Here is a 15,913-nt window from a genome sequence, read left to right on the forward strand (position 1 = left end):
TTTTGATTGCTGCCTGTTGTTGGCTCTGTGCTGATGGCTGATGTTTGTGGCACAGTGTAGTCATGACCAGCCACATGACGTCTATGTTGGTATTGTTTCTCATTGTAATGTGTGCTGGGTTGTGTACCTTGATGACTAGTGTTGTGAACTGGCTGTGATGCCATCACCTGACAAGTAAATGTCGTTCTCTTGTGTCTTTCTAGGTTCCTTCACCCTCTCAATGCCCCGTCACAATCAGAGCTTCTGGTACATTGGCATCAGAGTCAACATTGTACATCCTGTGATAAACATGGAGCTGACACAAAGACATAGGTGTGTAAGGAGTATTTATTTACAAAGAGTGTTTGTGACAGAAAAGTGATGTTTTGGAAAATAGTGCTGGGTAAATTAATGAGTTGTCAGTGGTGGTAAATGAGACAATAGAGTAGTCACCATATTGATGAGGTGACACAGTCCAATAGACACCTGACATCAACATGGCAGTGTGGATAAGGATAGTCAACAAAGTCAATGTCAAGGTGAAGAGAGGTGCCATAATGGCTGGCTCTTTGACTTGCGTTTGGCTGGTGCTTTGCCATGTGATTCTCCCATGGTGTTTCCTAGACGGCCCCTTTTGCGTTTTCCAGGAGAGGCCTGTGCTGCACGCTCAGCGGGGTCTGAGGAGTCATCCTGTTCCAGCTCACCCATCTCTGTGGCTGCAGATGAGGTGGTGGGAGTATCAACCTGCGGGCCACTGGAGGAAGGTTGAGCTGTCCTTTGGGCCACATGACTGTCCCTCAGAACACCCACAAGCTGGCCCATGAGGTCCACGATTTGTCCCATACGCGTGTCCAAGGACCTCACCAGCAGGTGGAGCTCATGCAATTCTTCCAGACCCTGGCCCATGTGTCTCTGGGTTTGTTCATATGCCCCAAGGACTCTGGCGATGTTCGCAAGGGCTTCGGCCCCAGTGTCCTGTCGATTTTGTCCCCCAGTTGCCCTCTCACTTGGCCTGCTGTCCCAGACCTGTGGCATTACCACTCGATGAACCCGCAGACTCTCCCTGCCCTCCTCTGATTGTGGGATGGTGTTGGTATCCTCTGAAGCAGGCAGTGTGTTGAAGGAAGCACTGGTGGGGGTTGAGGCCGCACAGGTTGTTGCCGCAGGGGTCAGCATGGTTGTTGTTGCTGAGGTGGTGTTGGTGGGGACAGTGGGGCCCTGGGACGTGCTATGCCCTGGCAGTCCTAATGGGCCAGGTTCGGGCTCCGCATTTGATGAACTTGGGGAGTCTACATCCGAGAGTCCATGTTCCGTTGGCGGAGACTGGCTCTGCAGGTTGGTGTTGTCATCTGCAGCAGTCAATTGTTGATCTCCTGTTGATCAGAGGTGAAATGGTCATTGAAGAGCACCCCATACGCTTGGTGTTAGATGTTTGGATGTTAAATGTGATACACCACACAGTTTACATTGCAATCACGTGGTATGGCTGCAAGATACTGAGCATCATAACATGATGTTGATGTACATACATTACTTGTCCATGGTGTGACATGTCAATAGATACCATGTTGCACATACAGATTGTGTCATTACAAGGACATGTCCTCATCTAAACACTAGCAGCACAATAACTTTATGTGAAGCGTATTTTTGGTTTGCTCTGTATGGAAGACGTTACATCTGAGCATGAACTAGCCATTGTAATCTAAATCATACCTTTGTCATAACATGTACTTTACTTTCTTTTTACAACTGACCATGCACATTTTGTGTCCATATGGGCCTTGATGCTCTGCCCCCATGGCACTTGCACATAGCATTCAGTGCTGTGCATGATTGTGCCCTGAATTTCTTCAACATGTGATTTGGTGAGTCAAACAATTTCTGTGACAGTTACATACACATTTCTGTCAGCACACTGGAAGTGGCTATTGGATCTATGCCAAGTTGGCGGACATGTGAGGGCTGGTGTGGTCATTTGGCTCCATGCTTTTTGAGAGTAATGGCAGGGTGCATGCACTGTCTACCTACCTGTTCTGCGACACAGTTGAGGGGAAATGTTGCCACATGGTTGGGGGGTGTACCATCCTACAGAGCTTTGGGACAAGGGTGCCTGGTGGGAGTTGGAGTGCAGGCCTCCCACCCACAAACACCCCTCCCTGTTAAGATGGATACCTACCTGTAAGTTTGATGTTAGCAAACACCCCTCTCTGTTAATATGGCTACCTACCTGTTAGGTGAAGGTGAGCGATGCAATGGCTACCACTTGGTTGTGGGGAGTAGTCCATCGAGCTGAGCTTTGGGACAGGGGGGCCTGGTGGGAGTTGTAGTGCAGTCTTCCCACCCACAAAGACCCCTCCCTGTTGAGATGGAATTTCTTTAAAACCCTTCTTGGAATACAGCTGACTAGGTACATCGTTGCACCCAGCCTCTGCCCTATTGAGCACCTTACAGCTTCACAGCCTGACCTCCTGCGTTATCTCCAGTGGTTGAGGACAAGGTGGGAAGGTGACTGGCCTTACTTTGAACTATATGTGATTCTGGTATTAAGTACACCGGCTGTAGGGGTGTTTGCCAGCTGTGTACTACTGCGTTGTGGTATCCTGGAGCTGTATCTTAAAACATATTTAAGTCAATCAACTATACATGATCAGCTCCTGGGTCTTCGCCCTGTTATCTAAACCCATTAACCTGAACATTCTGGCTATATCATGGGGAAGCGCAAGGTGACAGTAGCCCCTGGGAGGGCCGTGGCAGGTACCACCGTCTCAGTGTTTACCATGGACTCGTTCCTCCAGGGAGCTGCAGCAGTGATGGACAAGGAGATTGGGATGGTAAACCGACGTCTTTCTAGGTCTACCGTTATTGCTCCAACCCCTATGCTTGCAGACACACATTTGTCTTTAGCCAGCGCCACTTATCAATTCTGTGAAATCTGACAACTAATCCTGGATCACGTGACGTCATGCAGGATTGCACTGGCACACCTGCCATTCCACAGCTCAACAGTTACCCCTTTCTCCTTCCATGACTATTAACAGCAAGATGGGTAATGAAGCATCTCTAAATCAAGGGCATGCTGTGATTACCTCCAGCAAGTATCCATAAACTCTAAAAGCTGTTGGTTCAACCACGAGAGGGAGCTTATTAATGGCTGAGCCGGGTAGTTTAGGGACAGGCACAAAATGGAAATCCCAAACAACAGGGGGTAAAGCTAAAAGATCAAAACCTAACCTGTTACCTAATGTCCCACTGACTACTCAAACATTGACCAAGCCAGAGTTGATGGGCATATTAGAATCTTTCCAGGTGATGATGAAGAGCATGTTGGACTCCAAATTGGGCCTGATAATCCATTGCTTCACATTGATTGAAAAGGGTCTATCGGACCTCAAATGCTGTGTTTCACCTGCTTTAATGGGAGGGCCTGTCGCCCAATCAGAACTAAGCACCCATCGGTCCCTATAAGTTCGGACAGTCTGCCTATAAACAGCGGGGGACAATTACAGCCACCGTGGGTACAAGTATCTGTAAGCCACCCAGCGTCTATTTTGGGCGTAAACCACAGCAACATGGACAGAATGGCCACGCAGGGCCAGCTCTCAGTGGAGAACCATCTAACAGGGAGGCGGCCCCACGGGGAAGAGGAAGCCCTTATGAAGCAGCTACCACCTATTCATCTGCCAGCGGAATCTTCCCCCTATCTAGTGTTATTGGGGAGTGTGCCAACTCTCACCCAGGGTACTTTTTCCAGTTAAAGAATAAAGTATTATACTGGCTATCGCACAATACCACCCTTGGAATAAGGGTGGAGAAAAACATTAATATGGTGCGAAGAGTCAGCTGGATTGATAGTTCTCCTAAATCATGTATGGGTAACTGTGTTATCATAAACTTTAACAAGCCTCATGTAGCAGAAAGGATTTTGCTTACAGACTCACATCTTGCTCCTTTTGGCCTTCAGTTGTCCATCATGGCCCTACCACTTGGTTTTTTTATAAACCAGAGTTACTGGGGTGTAACTATACGAACATTGGCAATATGGTTCCATCCAACGATTCCTTGCAGATAGTACCATAAATCAGCAATGTTCATCTGAACCTGCCTCCTTCTTTAGTTCACCCGAATCAGAGGCCTGTGCGTCGACAGGATTATGGACCTCCACCTTTGGAGTTGTCTCATTGGTTCACTTCCCTGGCTACGATGGATGTTTGTGATTGACTTGGTAGTCTCCCGCCTTCGGACCCAGAGATTCCCAAAGCAGAGCAGGACTCTTTAGGGCAAACCAGGGGGGTTTGCGCGAACATGAAAATAACGTTATATCCTGGAACGTCGCAGGTCTAGCCAATACGTTTTCTGACACGCTGTGGATTGCTTTTGTGAAACAATTTCGTGTGATTTGTTTGCAGGAAACATGGTTGGCGAAATGTAGCTTATTTCTGGAGGTATACAGGTCCTTTTTTGTTCTGGCCACCCTTTCTTCGGCGGGCAGACCAAAGGGTGGTCTTGTTATTTATATTTCTCTATCGATAGAATGCCAGATACATGTTTTGCCTACAACAAGCGCGTGCATACAGTCTCTGGTATTAAGAAAGGGGTCAAACAAACTGGGTCTTGTTAACTTTTACAACTCTGTATCATGTCTCAATGGTGGAAGTAATATTACCTCGTTAGGGGCTTTTATAAGGCAACATTGCACAGCTTTCCTCCTAAACCTCATGATTGCTGGGGATTTTAACATCCACCCATGTGGAGCCCCAGGGTCTCAAGATTGGAGGACCTAGGTTGCCCACGTGTGAGGGGGATCCATTCTGAACATTCTGTTTAGGGTGATGTTCTGAATGATCTACTGCACAAATTTGATCTAATGTCCCTTTTGTCACTAATTGACCATTGCAACAAGGCCATCCCTTCCTTTAAAGGGAGAGGTGATGGCACATTCATTGATTTTATATTAATCTCATCGTTTTTACAATCTTTATTTTTGGGCTTTACAACACAAGAAAGCGTCCATAGTGACCATAACCCTCTGTGTGTTGAATTTTGTGGACCCTTGTTGACATGCAAAAGAGGAGTTGAGCAAAACGGGTCAGTGAGACCAACAGATGGTAGTAGACGGTTAGAGTGGACACAGATTTCCCCAGTTGCTTTTTATAAGTCAGTAATAGAATCATGTGCTAGTGAATTAGCCCTGTGTACCTCACCGCATACATCCCCGGGAGAGATTATCAGTGCTTTCAACATTATCTCCGCTAAAGTAGGTGACCTTCTAATTGTCCCGGCTCACGGCACAGTCATCCAGACCCCTAGATGGTTTGACTCCTCCTGCTCGCTGGCATCAGGAAAACTGCGGGAAACCTTAAATAGTAGTCCAAGAAATCGGACCCTGGTCAGAGTGTGTCATAAAGATTATAAATTAAAACTGGCCAAACGCAAGTCTTTTCTGAAGGAGGAAGCGTGGCTGATTGAGGCTAGCACTCTGAGGAGTAGCTCTAGATTCTGGAGACTTATTAACAGCCCCTTCTTAGAGCACGACAAAGGCAGTGCAGTAGGTGCACACATCACCGAGGATGAATGGGTGCTCCATATCAAAACCATGTTTGAGAGCCCACCTGAGCTAAACTGTCAGTCAGGTAGAGAGGAAGCCACCCCTGATCTGATCTTTGGCTTTGGGGAGGTTGAGGAGGGTATCGCTGGGTTGACAAGCAACAAAGCCCTGGGACCCTACGGTATCCCTCCAGAACTTTTTTAATCTGATCCTACCTTTTGGGCCCTGGTTCTGTTGCTGTATTTAATGCTGCGGCAAGAAACGGATGCCCTGAGTCCTGGGCAACTTCTTGAGTCATGTGCTGCGTAAAAGTCTATGCAATCACTAGGACATTTTAAGGGTGGACAAAGGTTAGAGGGGTGTATTACTACAACACCACAGGTTACATATCGTAGAGGCAGGATACTAGGATCCATGCTAAGCCCTAGTTACAATAAAATAGCGAAGAAAGAACAATGGCTAACACAGCTGTCCTAAGGATTCTACAAATGTGGAAATTGTGGAATGTGCAGGTGGGCACAGTATAAGACCAAAGAATTCAATATCGTTGCAAATGACTCATATGCAATACTGACAAACATAAACTGCAATACAAAATTTATTGTTTATGTGATTTTTTGCAAGTGTAAGAAAATATATGTAGGCAGCACTATTAGGCCACTGAAAACACGGATCAGCGAACATTGGAGAGCAATTAAACAAAATGATGTACGGTACCCCATTGCAGAACAGGTGAACAATTGTGAGAAGCAAGGAAGTAATAAGAAGTTTACTTTCTTGGGTATAGAACACATTGAGCAAGATCCAAGGGGCGGGAATCGAGAACTAAAATTGCGCAGACATGAGGCTAAATGGATAATACGCTTGAAGGCGGTGGAAGACGGGTTGAACTTTGACCAAGACTTGCAATATTTTTTAGGCAACTGATTAACCATCTAACCTTTAATTTTGATGTGGCTGATGTCCTTGCATGTTTGGAGAAAGCAGAGGCTTGGAGCATATAGTACAATAATCAATGTCATGGAGTGTTGAAACAAAGAAGGTGCATATAGAAACATAGTCTCCTCTTTAGCCAGTAAGAGAGAATGGCAATGTGGTACAACGGAGTGCTATTGTTAGATCAAGATATTGCATTGGAGACAAGAGTAGACTAGATTCGGATTAAAGACTAGAGGGAGACTTGGTTTTCCTGGAGTACTCTAGAGGCATTGTATAGATCGTCAGGGGTATGGATTATATGTATATCTAAGTAACTGGCTGGCGTAGCTCTGCCAGTGGTATTAACGGAGGATATAAGTTAGCCTGCCGTTTGAACCAGTCTAAGATGGTGCCAGTAGAGATGTTGTATTGAATAACCAATTTTTGAGTAGGAACTGTTAGAAGAATAGGTTTGTACTCACTCGTTGCTCAAATTTAATAGACGAGTGAAGAGTTCATATGCATCCTGAATGTTAATATAATTAATTGGAAACGAGGAAGATAGGCTCAGGAAGGGCGATCCACAGTACTCTAAGATGGCGCCCATTATTGTCGTAAAAAGCTGTGTTAGTCCAGCAGCAGTTTCTATACCGGAAACAGGTTAAGAGGAAGCAGGACATAGAACTCGGCACCTGTATTCGGGCTGAGGCCGCATTACACTGCGGTAGCGGAAGATTGTTACAGTAAGGAAAGAAAGCGGGAGCACGAAGGATTTGAATTTACTGGCACGGAAAACCAGAAGGGGTAACTGCCTTTGTTTATTAATATTTTGCAGGATTTCGTAAGATATTGAGAGCGGGCATCGGGAGGAGATGATTTGCTCCTCCGTCCAGTAGTGTGTGACTTGGGAGATCCCAGACACGGTACATATAATTTTAGGTGAGTGGTTTGAAGTTAGAGGCTGCTGGGATAGTAACCTAATGTTATATTGTGAGGTACATAAATTGGGAGTTGGTTTTATTTTCAACTGTTATATTGAATATCTAGATACCTGGTGAACATTCACAGAGAATACAGAGGGAATAAAAAAATTGGTCGATTGAAGTTGTATAGCGGGCTGCTCCTACTTCGGATTACACACAATCAGTAGGAGGTAAGTTTAGAGATTTAATTAAGTTGCACAGTGAGATATTGTGATTCTTGAAGTGAGGTTTACTCTGTTTTGAAACCAACGTCTTGCTGATATCCTGTGCTCTCTTTCTGACACAATAGGGTTTCTGGTTTTGGGCACCCAAATAAGCCTAAAGGTACAGTCCTTAGTATGGTTACAGTCACATGGGGGATGATCACAGGTGGATTAAACACAGGGGTGCACGTTAATAAACGGGAAGTGATTATCGTCACAAATATGTATTTATCGACACAAAGGATAGGCTGGTGAGGCTATGTGAAACAGTTACTGGTTTGCAGAATCAGTTAAAAATACGTTAAAAAATATGTTAAAGAAATGTAATGATCATTAGATCTTGGAGTGGAATTATAAGGGAGTCGAATCATATTGTATGAAATGTTTTGTTGAAATCTATATGAGGTGGTGGTTGAGGAAGTCACAATTGAGTAACTATATACTTTGCTTTTTATATTGTGTCTTTGCACTGGGTGCTCTGATTAATAAGTATGGACATAAAGTCCTGATGTGTATATGACAACGCAGTTATTTTTAGTATTTTGTAGCCCTGAGGAAGTCGCAAGGGATACATTCCCACTGCGACGAAACGCGTTGGCGCAAGGCTATAAAGAAAATAAAGAAGAAGAAGAAGAACAAGTATTTCAGCATAGTTGTGTGATTCTAAGACGTTTACGATTTATAATTAGAACGATGTAATGCGTGTGCCTTGAATTGTGTCAATTCCTAGGCTACTTCGACTATAGTGCCACTTTTTAAAAAGGGTGACAGCGATAGCACACATCGCTATAGACTGATTTCGCTGTTGGATTCGGTGGTTAAGGTGGTGGGCCGAGTGCTTTTAGATAGGTTGACCAGCTTGGCAGAAGAACATGATATATTATCAAATGCACAGTACGGGTTCTGCCCAGGCGGGTCCACGGTGGCCGAGTGCCTTTACCTCACCATGATTCCAAACAAATATATGGTTGCACGCTCTGGCACCATTTATTTAGCATTTAAGGACTTGTCTTCCCTTTTCGATCACGTGAATAGGGCTAAACTGTGGCAGTCCATGATAGATATTGGGGTAGACAGGAATATTGTCTATTTTTTAGAAGACCTCCACCGTGCAACCAAGAGCAATGTTAGATTCTCGTAGGATTTACGTGTGTCACGGAACTTTGATATAAGAAGAGGTGTATGCCAAGGGTGTATCTTGGCTCCTTTCTTGTTTAATCTTTACATCAATGATTTAGATGAAGCCCTTTTACTAACGGGGGTAGACTATCCGCACATAGGCCGACGTGGCCTCCTGGATCTTCTCTACGCGGATGACGCAGTCCTTAAACCCAGGACCACTAGGGCGCTACAAACCCTGCTTGATGCCTTTTCCGCCTTATGTCGGATCGGGATTTATCTATAAAAGATTCTAAATCCTATGTTATGCAGGTGGGTATCCGCCCAAAAAAAATCTTTCAATTTAGGGTGGGTTTGGCTAAGGTACCTCGCACTAATGTTTTTTCGTACTTGGGGGTTGTAATGGACGACCAAATGAAATGAGGCCCTCTCAAACAAAGATTTTTTATTTTGCCTCTAATTTGGGAAATAGACCCATTGCAATGCTGCTAAAGATTTATCAAGCTGAGAGTGTAGCGACAGCTTCTTATGGCAGCGAAATATGGGGTATGTTACCACAGACGATTTACAGGTAACTGAGAATGCATTTTTTTAAGTGCTTATTGGGTGTTCCTCGCAGCTTGTCTAACATGGTGGCACATGAAAAACTGTGGGTGCCTTACTTAAGTGACATCTTGGCACTCCGTCCCCTAACCTTCTGGTTGAAAGTCTGGTTGAATGAGGGATTAACACTGAGTCAGATGATTTTAAAAGAGTGCATGACCCTTGACTATGCCCTCCATATACCCTGGCTCAGATATATTAGGAGTAGCTTCAAAAGTTTAGGACGAGTTGAATTGTACACCAACACTGAACAAATAACTAAAAAGGATATGGGGTTAATAAGGGACTCCATTAGCGGTCTAAGGAAACTGGAGAGGGAAGAGCTGGAATTGCGGAAACCCAGCATCTGTAAATTTATAATGTTAAAGACATCATCACTAGCTGAGCCTTATCTCCTGGGGTTTTTAAGTATTTATGAACGTTTTTTACTAACCAGGTTTCGTCTGGATCTTTTTCACCTCCTGCTTGCCAAACCTAGGGGGAGTAGTAGATGCCAGATGTTAGCACCCTGAAGCTGCGACGGTGAGTCTCCACAGGATTTGCTACACTTTGTATTATTTTCAAAATGCTATGAGGTCCCCTGGAATTCTTTTATCGCCCCTATTTTAAAAAGGATGAATTTTAAGCAGGGTCGCCCAGTTCTCCTGTATTTACAACTATTGCAGTATGAATGTATCTTTTTTGTCCTTAGTTACCTGAAGTCCTTGGTGAAGGCTAGGGCTTGTCTCGATTAAATGTAACTAGGGTTAGGGTTTAAGCTTATTTTTAAATTATATATACCCTAATATAACCCCAGGGACAAATTTACTTTGCCGTCAGGTTTTTAAATCAAGGGTTAAGACTATTGGAATTTAACTTAAGACCTTATGTTGTTGATTACTATGGACCACGGTGGATTGTAATCCAATTGTGATGAACTGTGTTTATATTTTATGAAATTTTGATGTATCGATAACTTTTATGGTTTTATATGCTGAAACCGAATAAAGTTGACCTTGATTGATACTAATACAAAATTACTAAAAAAATAAAATATAGAACATTAAAAAAATAGAAACCATAAAATCGATATCATTTACATCAATATTTTTGCCATCGAAATATTCAAATTCGGTATTTCTAAATGACTTTAAAATCGATATTTTTTAACGTCGAATCAACTTACCTCGATAGATTACACCATCGATATCCTTACCTCAATATTCTTGCATGTCGATATTTTTCCATCTATGTTCTTTCTCTACACCAATATAATATTGCCAGTGTGCGCTATACGAGCTGAAGAATAAGATCCTCACCCTCCACTGATTTGGTGTTACTTTCACCACATCCGCCCCACCAAGTGTGTGATCAATTAATGGTATACATTGTTAAGTCACACCTCAATAAATCACACAGCCCGGGGAAAGAGGGTTAGGGGTGTGATGAATGGATGGGAAGGGGGATAGGGGGAAAGGTTAGACAAAGACAAACACAACACAAGGACAACATTCATCTTGGCAATGAGCATCCGACCATCATAAATCTGACACTGGAGGGAAAGGAAACAAAGGAATGAGTACAGGTAAACCAAACCAAATTGTCTGTGTGGCCCAGAGAGACCAAGTTACATTATTATGATCTGTCTTACCGAGCTTTGAAAGATATTGACTATATTACAAATTACATTTTCTGTAGGATTTAAGTAAACTGAAATAAACAAATGGGGTAAGGGGAGGTCAGGTTCATCGTTGACTCAGCCTCCTGTCTAATGTAAGTAACCAAAAAGAGTCGACTCGTCCTAGGAGTAACGGTCCCACCATAGGTCTTAATAATAGTTCAAGGAAAACAATGAGTTTTCTTAAAATAACCCTCACCCACCAAGATGTCCAATGGTGGCATGCTTCCTCATCGGGTTTTTCCCGCCCCGCTGCAGAACGGGGCTTGCTACAACTGACAGAGACTTGGGAGCACTTTGTAGGGCATTGACTATTGGGTGATTAAGTGATTGGTGTTATGAGAGTGGAAGGGTCAAGTAGGTGAGTTGTGTTAAAAAAATACCTGGCTACATAGAGTCTAAACTTTATTAAATTATGTCGCTGGTATTATTAAAAAGGGGAGGAAGTGGAGACTTACACTGTAGTGGTCGTCTGTCTCCTAGTCTACATGTTTCTAGCCCATCCCCTGAGGCTTTTCATCAGGACCAGGATAAATGAGCCCTTATTCCACTCCTACAGAAAACTAATAGGTCTTCCTAATAATTATTACAGTGAAGAAAGAATATGATGAAACAGTTGTTTTCATGCAAATACTATACCTAAATCGATATATCCTTGGATTAATACCTGGAAAGGTAGGACATCAAAAATAGTTAACACGTTAAAGCATTTTAATCACCAACTTGTGGAAAGAAGTGATATATTTTTCACACGTGCACGATTGAACTATTTGTTTGTTAATGAATGTGTTGTGCTGCCTTCAAGAAAAGAAGAGACGAACAAGACATTAAAAAAATGATTAACAAAATTCACACACTCTATGTGGTCAAATACTGAATACTGCGCGAGAGGCTGTGGTAGCTTCTCCGTAGTTGTAAAACATCAGGTTGCAGGTGAATGGAAATATTTGAAAAAATAGTGAAATAGTCAGAGAAACAACATTGATTCTGACATCATAAAGGCCTATGAGCTCTGCACGGGAGGGAATGGGCGCTTGTAGTCAAACACTCATCAAAACTGCACCCTTGCCCTGCATAGTCTGCCTGCCCGTGGCTCCAAGGGTGAATGCCTGAGCAAAGACTGTCCCGATAAAGTATTTTCAAGCTCACGTCCTCGTGCTGGTTTGAGTTAGACTGATAACCATCTCAAAATGGCCCTCCGCATGTGGCACCATTTCCTGTATTGTAGTGTTACCACATACCGCGGTTTGTGCCCAACTACCAGATCTGTATTGTCAAACGTATACTAATTGAAAAAGGAAGAATCTAGATCTACATATAAGAATAATAATAAAAAATGACAATTTCTAAACGCTGGAAAAAGTTGAGCCTCTACTATGCTTTATGCTGATTTGTTTAAGTGCGTTGACAGATATCACACTTCCCATAATTAGTGGTGGGACAATAAAAAGGCAATAAAAGGACAAAAAGTGAAGGTGATCAAAGTCCATAATGCTGATTTTCAGAGAGCCATGTCACTGTGTATAGTAGACTGGGCGTGAAAAGGCCCAGTTTTAAGTCAAAATTAGTGTTCCTGTGAAGTTTCTAGTATATTGTGACCACCCTATGCACAGTTTTTTGAGAGCATGTCACTGCGTATATTGGACTAGGCGCAAAAGGACCAGTTCCTCATCATGGTCGGTGTTCTAGGAAAGGTTCTATTATATTGTAACTGTGTGATGCACTCTTTATTTAAAATTGTGCTAAAAAATACATGGACATTGATACGAAGTCCTTGAAGTAAGGTAGCTGCTCGAATGATGCGTTTCAAAAGAGTGATGACTCTAGTAGGTGGTTGATGGTAGGGATGATAAGATGAGACAATGATTTTTCATATTAGTCAGTCGGTACCCAAAACTGAGTTACTGGGAGGTGTACCTGGTTCACTTGTTATCAATCCCCAATAGAAGTTTGGCAGTTGATTTTTAGTTGATTCTGCAAAGAACAGTAGGTTACTAGTGTTCATTCCTTGGTATCAAAAGATGCTGTCTTTGTTTAAGTGAAATGACTCCATGGTATGTCATCATTTAATCCGTTGGTGTGGGACCCCAGACAGAATACCCAACGCTGTTCCTTCTCGAACAGGTGGGATTCATTGGGGACCTGTTCAATGATGGTCCATTGTAGTTCTTGTGTCCCATCTCTTTGAAGAGGGCGGATATCTTAGTGGTTCCTGTTCGCATCTCAAGTTGCTGCGATGTTCACATACGCGTGTCTTGATCATGTGTTTGGTCATGCCGATGTAATGGAGGCGACAGGGGCAGGTAATCATATAGATTACACTTTTTGAGTTGCAGTTTGTGAAACGCCGTTGTTCCCAACTTGTGTCCTTGGTAAATGTGATCCTTTTGCTCTTAGAGTTTAGATGGCAGACACTGCATTTTCCACAAGCATGGTGCTCAGTGAGAGGGGAGATGAAACCTTGTGGTATTTCCCTGTCTCTGGTCTGGTGTGGTCTTGTGTGAATTAACATGTCTCTTAAACTACTGCCTCTTTTGTGAGAGAACATAGGTTTAGGGATTTTTAGGGTTCCGCAATTCAGTAACTGCCAGTGTCTGTTGATTAACTTACTCACTTGTTTGGAAGCGGTGTTTTAGGTGGTTATACAGATTGGTCTCTCTTCTCTAGGCTTCGATGGTCTTTCTTCGATGAGGGCCCCTCTGTTGTTATTTGTGGCTCATTTCATTGATATGTCTATAACTCGGGTAGGGTAGCTTCTCCTAACCAATTTGTGACATAAGTCTTCTGCTTGTTTTCTGAAATCCTGAAGGTCTGAGCAGTTTCTCCTTAGTCTCAAGAATTGGCAGAATGGGAGATTATCTTGTAGGTGTATCGGGTGGAATCTATTGTAAACCAGGAGGCAATTTTTTGCAGTTGGTTTTATGTGTATTGTAGTTGTTAGTTCTCCTCCTTGGGTGATAATGTTGAGGTGCAGGAATACTAATTCTTTGTTTAATATGGTGTTGGTGAATTTTAAGAATTAGTTTTAATAGTTCAGCCATACCAGGAATTGGTGTGCTGTCTCTTCTCTGCCATTCCATATGATCAGGACATCATCAATATAGCGTTTCCACATTTTTATATGGGACAGGAAAGGGTTTGACGGGCTCAGGATCTTGTGTTGTTCCAAGTGATGTACATACAACCCTGCTACCCTGCTATACTCGGGGCGAAAGTACTACCCATACTGGTCCCCTGCTTCTGGAGATAGAGGGTGTCTTCAAATTGAAAGAAATTATTGGTAAGGGCCCATTTACAACACTCCATCGCAACATTTTGTGAGGTTTGGTATTCCCATTCGATTTTGAACAGAACTTCTTCAATGATATTCAATGTGTCATCATGTGGAAGACTGGTATAAAGTCTTTCCATGTCCAAATCCATCAGGAACTCGGTCTCAGGTTCAAATGGTCTATTTTGTTGGAGTCTGGGAACATCCTTAGTATCTCCACAGGTTTTATGACCAGGTCTTTGTTGTTAGCCAATTCTTTTATTGCTTGTTTTTGTTCCTTGGGGTGTTATAGTACACTCTGGCATCATCTGGTTTGATTCAACCATCGAACATGATCCCTCAGGGATCCTGGAAACAGTACAGTACTTTTCGCTCAGTCACTCTTGCTCACTCATTCTCAGAGATAAATAGCCAATAAACGGTGGGCACATTTTCAATAAGCATTTATTGAACCAGCGTCATTCTAGTGTAAAATATGTGTGCTGCAACAGCCATTACTTTACACATAAAGAAGTAGGAGTAATAGAATGTCACTTTTTAGAAGAGGTTAAGAGACAACACACACAGGTTAAAAAAACTGCCCTCACCTACAAACATTTGTGGCATGCTTCATCATAGGGCTGCTCAACACAGCTCCGCGCAAGACAACGACAGAGGTGGAGCAATAGGGTAGGGGAGACAATACAAACATAAAGAATAACTGGATCCAGAACAAAGTGCAGAAAAACACTTTAAAACTAACTCAGGGATCTCCAAGTGCCCCTTTTTTAATGGACTCCCTGGTTAGGGTTAACATGGTTTCTATCAACCAGTGAATGGTGGTAACAGTGATGAAGCATACCACAGATGTTTGTGGGTGAGGGCAGTTTTTCTAACCTGAGCTTTCTTTCACTGATTTTTTGACAAGATAGGTATGTTCATTAAGTTGCATTACGTATATCCCTGATATGACTATGGAATCTATGTTTCAGAAGCACCATCTGATCTAACAGTGTAACTTCTACTGTGTGTAACTCCATTTGAATAGAATGACTTACATAATCACAGTGCTTTCTGACACTGGCTGTGAACTTGCTGCACTAAAAATACACAAGTACATGCTCCACAGGAGTTTACTATCTGTGGCTCTCTGGGTACACACAGACCTCTGCAGTGCTTTTCCTAATGGAGGTTGCAAAAAGACTTTGGACCTGCCTCATAAAGGTAAACGTAGACCAAAAGTCTAAGTTTAGATCTGAAATCTACGTTTAAACCTAAATTCTAACTTTGCTAATAGTACAGTTAGACTTTTGGTCTAAGTTTAAACCAAAAGTCTAACTTAGACCAAAAGTCTAACTTTAGTAGTAGTAAAGTTGGACTTTAGGTCTAAATTTAGACTTCAGGTCTAAACTTAGACTTCTGGTCTAAGTTTACCTTTGTGAATAAGGCCCCTACAGTGCATTTCCAATAGAGAAACTTACATTTTTACTATATTGGTCTTTCTTGAGTGAATTATTTCTAGGCAGTTATCTGATGCTGACAGGCCACACAAAGATTAAAGTTGATCTACTATTTTTTGCCACATATTTTACCCTGCACCCACACTCACTGAGCTCACTCCCTTTGCATGCAGCCTCATGCAGACACCCTTGA

At 42.8% G+C, this 15,913-nt stretch overlaps 1 protein-coding gene across 1 annotated transcript in view; it reads right to left on the bottom strand.

Annotated features, from left to right (window-relative positions):
- Positions 1–386: 386 nt before the first annotated feature.
- LOC146785734 (uncharacterized) overlaps positions 387–15,913 on the bottom strand; it is a 29,941-nt gene continuing 14,414 nt past the window's right edge. Inside the window, exon 2 of the mRNA XM_085633577.1 lies at positions 387–1,352. Coding sequence (XP_085489703.1) covers positions 514–1,352 — 839 coding nt within the window. The 3' untranslated portion in view covers positions 387–513. The remainder of the gene's footprint in view (positions 1,353–15,913) is intronic.

This window comes from Triturus cristatus, chromosome 11 (genome assembly GCF_964204655.1).
Source record: "Triturus cristatus chromosome 11, aTriCri1.1, whole genome shotgun sequence".
Classification (NCBI taxonomy): domain Eukaryota; kingdom Metazoa; phylum Chordata; class Amphibia; order Caudata; family Salamandridae; genus Triturus; species Triturus cristatus.